The sequence below is a fragment of the Mandrillus leucophaeus genome, unplaced genomic scaffold (assembly GCF_000951045.1).
Source record: "Mandrillus leucophaeus isolate KB7577 unplaced genomic scaffold, Mleu.le_1.0 Scaffold35, whole genome shotgun sequence".
Classification (NCBI taxonomy): Eukaryota; Metazoa; Chordata; class Mammalia; order Primates; family Cercopithecidae; genus Mandrillus; species Mandrillus leucophaeus.
In genome coordinates this window covers 1,686,407-1,695,609 of record NW_012103698.1, presented here as the reverse complement: position 1 = coordinate 1,695,609, position 9,203 = coordinate 1,686,407, and the positions used below count along the sequence as shown (strand labels likewise).

Sequence of the window (9,203 nt, the reverse complement as noted above, 5' to 3'; positions counted from 1 at the left end):
GGAGGGAGGGAGGGAGGAAGGGTGAAAGGGAGGGAGGGAGGGAGGAAGGAAGGCAAGCATTCAAGAAAGAAGATTGGAAAGAACCCTGCAAGATGGGCCTGAGCCTCCCACTGACGTGGTTCCAGAGTTGGCTGCAGAGGGGGTGGCCTCTGCTTGTGGCCAGGGTTTGGGGTGTTTGTTCTAACAGTTCTGGTCAAGGAGGAGACCCCTGGGCTCTGACCTCTTTCTCAGCTGGGGCTCAACAAGGCCCCCATCGCCATGGTGGCAGGAAATCTTCCCAGAAGCCACCTTTGGGAATGCAGGGGGCCTGGCAGGCTATCTGGCCAGAGTACTAGATCCTTAAAGTAATGCTGAGGGCAGGAGAACTGGGTAAGTGCGGTGGGGCGCAGGCTCCTACGCTATGGAGAAGCTCACAGGTGATTCTGATGCACCGTGAAGAGTCAGGGTTAGTGCCAGGAGTGAGACTGGAAGAGGGAGGGGCAGCATAAAGGCTGACCTGACTCTGAAATGCTCGTTCCCAGAAGCCACTTGATGGCCAGGACCTTGGTGGGCCCCAGGGCCCGTGCCTACTCACCTCTCCTCCAGCAGGAACTCCACCTCCAGCTCTTCCAGGCCCTGGTAGGGGAGGGAGAGAAGGCGGCCGTGAGTGGCGTCTGCACATCTCTGCTGACCAGAACCCTTTGCCTCCCGGAGAGACCCTGTGGACCTGCCTCCGTCCTTCCCCCACGGCTGCCTGCTGCCATGGAGTGCACTTGTGGTCTCCTCTGCCAATCTCTGTCCCCAAGTCTTTGACATCAGGAGCATCACTGACAGCCCAGGGGAGGTCGAGGTATGGAGCTGAACCCCAGCCCCAGCATGTGTGTTCCTCTGCCCCAGAACATCTCCTTTTTGTCACTTCCCTGGCTTCCCACTGCTTTTCTGCCTTCCCAAGGGGCTCAGTGCCTGTGGCAAGGGAGCGCTGAGATACGCCTTCAGAAAGCCCATTCCTTCCTTCACTGAGTCCCTCACACCTCTTGCTGTGTAACTGGAGGCAAGCCAGGGCCTCACTGGGCCTTACTCTCCCCACCAGAATGTAAGCTAGATGAGGGCAGGGATGCTAGTTCCTGAGGGGACCCAGTGCCTGGAACAGTGCCGGCCCCTCGCAGGCACTCAAGTGCTGGTTGAATGATTGAATGGACAGCATCCTGGGGGCTCCAGCTCTGGCTGTCTCTGATCTGCAGATTCGCCCGCCTTTGCCCTCATCTGTCCTCTGTTCCTGGGGCCATCCCAGCAACGGGACTCTGAGGGAAGAAAAGGAGGGAAGGGAACCAAGGCTTACTGCATCTGCACTGTGTTCTGTGAACATTGCTAGTTGCCTGAATTATGGTTTCCCATTTAAGTCCCACAACAACCTTCTGTGGTAGGTATTAGGATCACCATTTTGTAGATGAGGAAACAGAAACTTAGGAAGTTATTTTTACAGCATCACATAGTGAGTGACAGTGCTGGGATTTAAACCAGCAGCACCATCTTTTCTCAACTTGACTGTGTACACAGAGAAGACCCGTGGGAATCAGCACCAGCTCTGAGGTTTTTACGAGGCCGGAGTCTGAGGCCCCGGACCCCTGCACCGACCTGCGGGTTGAGTGGAAACTTCACATGGGTTTTCTTTCGGAAACAGAGCTTGGTGAGGTCATAGAGAACTGTCAGGAGATGGTCATCTGGTGTCACTGTGTCTTCATCACAGACACTCAACTCTAGCACGTTCTAGGGGAGAAGGAAGGATGCCAGTCTGGTTACCATGGTTGCATTGACCCCTTCCCAGAACAAGGGGCCTGACCTCTGTCCTAGCAAGGAGGTAGGTCTGGGGGATGGGAGACAGCCCAGAAGTCCCTGCTTAGACGTGAGAGACATTTGTAGGGAAATGAATTAAGGAAGTGAAGTGTCTATTCCCTCCTTTTCAACTCCCTGAAGCCTTCTTGGGCTTCTGCTCTCTCTCTCCTAGTAGAGAATTTTGCCTCTTTTACAAGCTTGGCAGAGACCTGTGAAGAATGGAAGGATTTCATTTCACCTGAGGGGAAGGATGGATGGGAAAGAGCAAGCAAGACCCCTGCCAAGATATAGAATGTGGCCAGCACTGGGCCCCTGGGCGCTGAAGACAGCCCCTTTGTGCTAGAAAATCCAGATCGGGGAAGCTAACATCTACCACTCCAGGGAGTGATGTGGCAAAGCTTGTAGGGATTCTGATAATTGGTGGGGTTGGGGTGAGGTATGTGAACTCTATCCTTTGACTCATCAGCCCCTGGTAAGGTCTCATGGATGGTCCCGAAGCAGCTACCCTGTCATCTGGCTGAACTCTGAGGTCAATGTTCTCAGGTGACATGGACTAATCTCCAAGGCCTCTTGATCCAAGGATCCTGGGAGAGGCGGGTTGAGGCTGCCTCTTAAATACATCTAGTGGACATAAGGTGGTTCTGGAGGTTCCCAACTGGATGTGATTTTTGATCTTGTAATTACTAGAAACCCAAGTATATCCCAGAACCAACCCAGCAGCTCCACAATCCAAAGGAAGCTCAAATTCTGATTTCAAGATGGCAGACTGAACCCACATCCAAATCCTCCTCCCTTACCAAACTCACATGTATGATAGAAAAGATATTTACAAAATAGTAAGTATAAAGCCCTTCTTAAAAACAAAAAGGATACATCACGTAACAAAAATAAATAAGTATCCCTAAAACATGGAGGCAGTAAGGTGGAGCTGTCAAGCCTCAAGCACCTCCATACTGGGGCTGATGCCACTATGATGAGGCCAAATTTGTCTTAAGGGATCTCTTCTGAGGCTGTCACAACTCAGGATGCTCAAAGGATAATTATCCCATGGGAGATGTGAACTCAACTTAGAGTCATCATATATCTGAAGACCAATCCTATGAAACAACTCAACAAATAAAAGAATACACACCCAAAGAAATGGAAATAATAAAGCAATATGAAAATAATTTAAGAGGCAGAGAACCCTCTGGCTGGAATTAGACTGGCCTCAGACCTAGTGAATAGAATGGTTCTTCCACTCTGTGTATTCCCCTGCTTGGAGAAGACTCTGGAAACACAAAGTTTTGGATTAAGAGACACCTAGTTTCAGCAACAATTAGGACAACAGAGACCAGGAGAAAAAGCTAGAAAGATAAATAGACTCAGAGAGGGGCAAACATGAGACAGGCAGAAGGAAGTGGTAGATAAGTGGGAAGACAGGTTTGTAGGACAAGAAGTAGGCAGAAAGAGAAACAAAGAGGCACAAGAACACAGAGGCAAAGAGAAGGACAAGTGGGCGAGAGGGGAGTAGAAATGCAGACAGGGCAGACAGGTGCAGTCCTCCATGTCTCACCTTCACTTGGCTCTGGATCTGGAAATTGAAGCTTTCATTCCACTCTGGGTTTGGGCAGTTGGAGATGGTCCTTGTCCTCAGCTTCTTCTGAGAGGCGGTGGGCAGCCAGAGGCTCACAAAACAGTCTGTCTGGCTCACTGTCCGAGAAAGATAAATGGAACCAATCCAGGTTCAGAGAGAACATGTGAAGTCAAAAGGGAGCTTCAGGCAAGCCTCTTCTAGAGCCAGGCCCCATCTCAGCTCCAGTTCCTCTCCTCACTCATGGGTCTAACTTTCCAGAGACCCAGATCCCCAAGAAGTCACAGACTGCAGGCTATGGATCTCACAGAGAGCGACCCAGTCCCACTGGCCATTCTCATAGACACAGATGGCCTCCGGCTCTTATTAGAAGCACCCTTGTCTCTGAGCAAACACCTGCTGGTTTGGGACAAGGTATGGTCACACAGTTTTCCCTCTGCCAAGGTAGGATCTGGAAGACCAGCCCCCAAGGGTCTGGATTACTTCTTGTCTTAGCCCAGGGACCAGGAAAACCAAAGTAGGGCCAAGCGCTCCCTCTGGGCTGCGGAGAAGTGAGGTTGAGAAGGAACAGTCTTTCGTGAGTCGGTCAAGAAGAAGGGCCCCAGTGGGCAAGGGCTTGAGTGAAACTAGCTATTCAGCAAGATCGAGGAGCAGGAACTCCCATCTCCATATGGCTTAATGCCTCCACTGCATCCAGCCAGGCTCTTCATACCTACCCTGATCTACAGCGTGAGGTTATGGCCCAAGAAACCCTCCCCTCTGTGGCCACGTACTTCTTTTTCATTCTAAATGAACAACCCAAGGGTGATGTTGCTGGATATGCTCTGGAGAAGGAACAGAGACTTTGGCTCCAGCAAGCCCTCCCAAAATGACAGAAGGTCTCCTAAGTCTTCCACCTGGAGCAGCAGAAGGGATAGGGTGAAAATAGCAGTCCAGGCTGACTCCCTGCTCTATTCTACCTGGGAGGAGGGAGGCAGAGGGGCCATGACTGCCCTTGTCACTCTCCTGGCAGTCAGTGAGGGTGAGTCCCAGGGTATACACCAGATACATAGGAAATGGTGAAAGCCAACACAGTTTCCAGCGTCAGAGAATCCTCTCGACAGTAAAGCTGGTGGGAGGATGGGAGTTCTACACTGGTAGGACTGATTCAAACTAGTTTTTAATTATTAATAGTCACTGATGAGAGTGGAGCCAGGGCTTTCTTCGCCCTACATCATCACCACACTGAAAGGTTTATCAGAATCAAGAGCCCTGATCTAAATCACAGGCGTTCCTAGCTTCTGATTTCATCCCTGAAGTCTGGTTGATCTTTGAGGCCTCATCATTCAGTGAATTGGAATTCACAGTCCTCCTCCTATTGAAGAAAGGTGAGATAACACTACCCTTTAGATGTCATGATAATCACTTAATCCAGACAAAAAGAATGACTGAAACCCAACGGAATCAAAAGAAAATGATGACCTCATCACCCTACTCTTCCCCTCTATGCTCTACCTGCTCTTCCTTACCATCACTCATGTGTCCAGGCCAGAAACCAGTGTCATCCTTGACTCTCACATTCAGTTGATTTAACCCTTTGTCTCTCTCGGGCCCCCCAACTTGTCATCTGTCCTGCCACTGCCCTGGTGTAGACCACCATAATTTCTGGGGCCACTTCCCAAATGGGCTTCCCATCTCCTGTCTTGCCCTACTCTTATATTTTCTCCACAGAGAAGCCACAGGGAGTTTTTTAGATATGACCATGCCACTCCCCACTTTAAGATCCTCCAGGGGCTCCCTTCTGCCCTCAGGAAGGAGTCCCAGCCACTCAAAGCGGCTGTGCTGCTCACTTCCCCAACCTCAGCCTCATCTCTCCACCCTCCCTAATACTCCACCCCTGCCCTCTGTGTGTGAGCATGTGTACGTGTGCACACACGTATTCACACACATTTACACGTGTACGCATGCACTCAAACTTACACACATGCACTCACACTTCAGACTCCAGCCAAACACAGTCACTTGTATTCAGAAGTGCCTTTGTACATGTAGCTCCCTCTGCCCAGAACACTCTTCCACTTTCACCCACCCTTCTCCTGGCTAGCCCCTTGGGGCTTCAGAAGGAACCTCCTCTGGAAGATTTCCCTGAGCACCCAAGTCTGGGCCAGGTACCCCTGAGCCCAGGGTCCTCTGTTCCTCCCCTGGGGAGCACCCCTATGCTGCATTGCAACAACAGGTAGACTCAGCTGTCTCCATACACGTGGCCACAGGATACAGGTACAGATACGTCACTGCAGTTACAGGTAAGAGGTCAGCGTGTCTCATTGCTCTGCTGGTAGGGTGACTCACCGGGGACCTGCTCAGCCCTCTTGAACCCCTCCCTTAGCTTTTCCAGAACACTGGCCCCTCCTCCCGGGCCTGGACCATACCCCTCAGGTCTGTCTCCTGTATGCTGGCAGCCTGCAGGCAGGGACCGGCCAGCTCTACACCTACTGGCTCTGTAACGTGCTTCGCACGCACAATTTAATGGACCCTGTAAGAGTCCCTTCCCTCTAAAATTGTTTTCCTATCATTAGTCCATGCCTAAAATTCTCCCATGAAGCCCATTAAATAAAAACTCAGTATTTTTGGCCTAAGGCTTAAATGTCTAGTTAAGATAAAGAAATATTCCTGGCAGAGACAAGATTGATCAGACACCCACATTCCAAGCACTACTTTTTCAGTTCTTTTGCAGAGAGTTGCTTCCCCTGCCCACTCCCAGCAATGAATGGTTAGGCAACTGTGACCTGGTTCTGAGAATTTCATGGACTATGGGGATTTCTTAGGCACAGATAGGTTCTAATCCTTGTTCCTAGTGGAGTGACAGAGGGCTTGGTCATCTGAATGACATGTCTCCTTTCCTGGAATGTGGGTGGCAGAGATGACTCAATCATCTCTATAGATGTTCAGAACTTTGTCTCTCTAATGCCTCTGGAGACACCTGTCTGATATCCCTTGGGGTGCTGGTTTGGGTTTTAATTTGTTTTCCCAAGAGAAACAAAAACTCCTGACCAGTGGGAGGTTTCCAGGCCTGATTGTCCCTCCGTCCTGGCCCAGGGCTCTTTCGGTTATCGAGAAGGAGTCAGCCCTGAATCTGAGTATTCACTGCCATTCGGCCTCTTCGAAATTTTAGGAAACTCAGGCACAAGTTACAAGACTAAGTGGAAGTGCTGTTTATTTTGGATTCAAACTAGAAGGGAAAAATTGGGGACAAGAGTAACCCAGGACCTAAAAGACTTCAGGATAGTCTTAATCTAACCCAGGCAAGGTAGCAACACAGCCCAGCCTGCAGCAACTGTGGAATCCAGACCGGACATGACCGGGGCTGGCACCCCGAGATGCCACATGTGCCTTCTGCCTTGTTCCTCAGGGGAAATGTGGAAAACGTAAGCAACAAGGGGGTTTCCAAAGAGGACCAGGTATCGCCCAAAGGCAGCCTGCCTGCCCGATGAGCATGTAGGGAAGGGAGGAGGAGGCTTGTAGAGCCAGACCACAGCCTGTTTCTCTAGCTGCCTGCCCTTCCTCACACCCCATCACCTGCTGAGTGGCAGGTGTGGCAGGAAGAAGACAGAAGAAAGGGCCCTGGACAATAGGCGGTCTGGGCATGCAGGTGCAGGCATGCAGATGGGGACATGAAGCCAGGTGACTGGAGGGGCTGGGACAGATACATCTCAAAAGAAGTTGGAGGGCTGGGTGTAGTGGTTCACGCCTGTAATCCCAGCATTTTGGGAGGCTGAGACAGAGGATCACTTGAGCCCAGAAATTTGAAACCAGCTTGGACAACATGGTGAAACCCTGTCTCCACAAAAAAAAAATTTTTTTTTAAAGTTAGCCAGTTGCGGTGGTGCATGCCTGTAGTCCTAGCTACTTGGCAGGCTGAGGTGGGAGGATCACCTGAGCCCAGGAGGTCAAGGCTGCAGTGAGCTGAGATTGAGCCACTGCACTCCAGCCTGGGCAACAGAGTGAGACTCTGTCTCAAAATAACATAACATAACATAACATAACATAACATAACATAACATAAAATAAAATAGCAGAAGGAGTTGGAGGAAGGTAAGCACTGCTGCGGGTATGTAGGAGCTGGACTGTCCCAAGGAGGAGGGTGAACTCTGCCCAAGAGTGGGAAGGTGTCCGATTGGCCACCGAGGTATGGACAAGAAAGGCAAGAGAAGTGGCCACGTCTCGGACCCAGAGGACATTCCCTGGCTCCTCAGATTGTTCACCGATGGGCTGGGAAAGACCCCAAGAAGCTTGAGGAAAAGTCCCTGGCCCTCTGGTTGGCCAGTTGGCAGACACAGACCCAAACTAGAGGTTACTGGAGCCACTGCTGCTGGCGCAGGCCCTGGACATGTTGCCCTCCAGAGGCTCTGTCTCTGGAATCCTGCTTGGTCTCTTTGCTGTCTCTGGGGCTCAGGGCCCTCCCACACTCACCCATTCACACTTAGCCCTCCATTGGAGTGACAGCTTCCTACAAGTTCCCAGACTCTCCGCACCTGTACTCTAGCACAAGCTGCATACAAGCCCTCAGGAAGTCATGCAATCTCTTCCTCAAGACCTCAGGCACCCCAACAATTTGAAGGCATCCAATCCCTCTTCTGCCTCACTTCCTGGTTCTCCACACCTGGCTTGCCTCCTCTCTTCCCACACTCTCCAGACCTGGGATCAGACCCTACTTCCCTCTTAGGCAGTCGTTAACCTCTCATTGCAAAATGGGCCTCCAGTCAAGTTGTTGGGAGCATCAGGTAGTGTGTGGATGTCTGGCCACAGGTCAACCAGGCAGGTGCTTAGAGGGTGTGGCTCCCTCCCTCAGGACAGCCTGTCCCCAAGGTAGGACTCCCAAGGCCTCTAGATGCTCAGGCTCTGCCCCTCTCAGACCCCAGGCTTTCTGTGCAGCTTTTCTTGGCCACTCCTGGCTCTCAGCGTTCTCCTCTGCCTCTAAACTCCCTGGTGACAAGATGGAAATGCTGTCTCCTATTGTTCTATAACTGCTCTGGACATAGATAGCTCCTCTTGTTAAAATGTGCGCTCAATCTCAGGGCTCTGTGTCTTCTCTGCCCCTCTCAGGCCCTCCCTGGCCTTTGGGGATCCCTGCAGCCCTTGAGTCATTCCTGTGTGGTTACCGGTGAGCAGGGATGCTCCCCACCTGTGGGGCCTGGACATAGAGCTTTTTCCCCCTTGGGGGCCAACTTCCTCTCTGGATGGGGCCAGGGGTGGGCAGTGTGGGGAGGGGCTTTTGGTTCTCATGATGTCTTAAAATGCCACCCAAAGACAGGGGTGGGGAGGATTCTGCCCACTGAGATGCCTCCATTGACCCCTGTGGCCTGGAAATGCAGCAGGCTCTGGGATGAAGCAGGAGGCTGGGGCTGCCAGGAACCAGCACTGCACAAACAACCCTGCTAAGTCAAGCCACATCCACGGGCTGAACTGTAGAACTGGGTGCTGTGGGCTCTGGCATGGCCCCTAGAGCCCTGTTTCAGATCTCTGTCTTGAGAAGGGGCTCTGGGAGTCACCTGGCAGCTGGTTCCATGATGCCTAAGCACCTCCCCTCCACTTCAGCCCAACAGGCCCTAAACGAAAGAAGGAGCAAGGAGTGCTCTGTGTGGGCAGAGCTGGTGCTCTTGGAAATCGATTCCAGGAAGAGAGAGTGGGGAGGACACAGTGGGCAAACAGAGCTCTTGGGTAGTGCCGAGGGAAGAGCATGAATGAGGGGCCTGGAAGAGTGACAGAAACCCCGAAGTCTGAACTACAACTTGAGTACAGAATACACATGCATGCACATGCATGCACACACATACACTTA

The 9,203-nt window shown here is 51.6% G+C and overlaps 1 protein-coding gene across 1 annotated transcript in view; it reads right to left on the bottom strand.

Moving 5' to 3' along the window:
* PLA2G4E (phospholipase A2, group IVE) overlaps window positions 1-9,203 on the bottom strand; it is a 69,741-nt gene that overhangs the window by 20,128 nt on the left and 40,410 nt on the right. The window contains exons 3-5 of the mRNA XM_011989262.1: window positions 3,368-3,504; window positions 1,615-1,746; window positions 575-615 (exon numbers count right to left, since the gene is read on the bottom strand). Of these exons, the coding sequence (XP_011844652.1) occupies window positions 575-615; window positions 1,615-1,746; window positions 3,368-3,504 (310 nt within the window). The remainder of the gene's footprint in view (window positions 1-574; window positions 616-1,614; window positions 1,747-3,367; window positions 3,505-9,203) is intronic.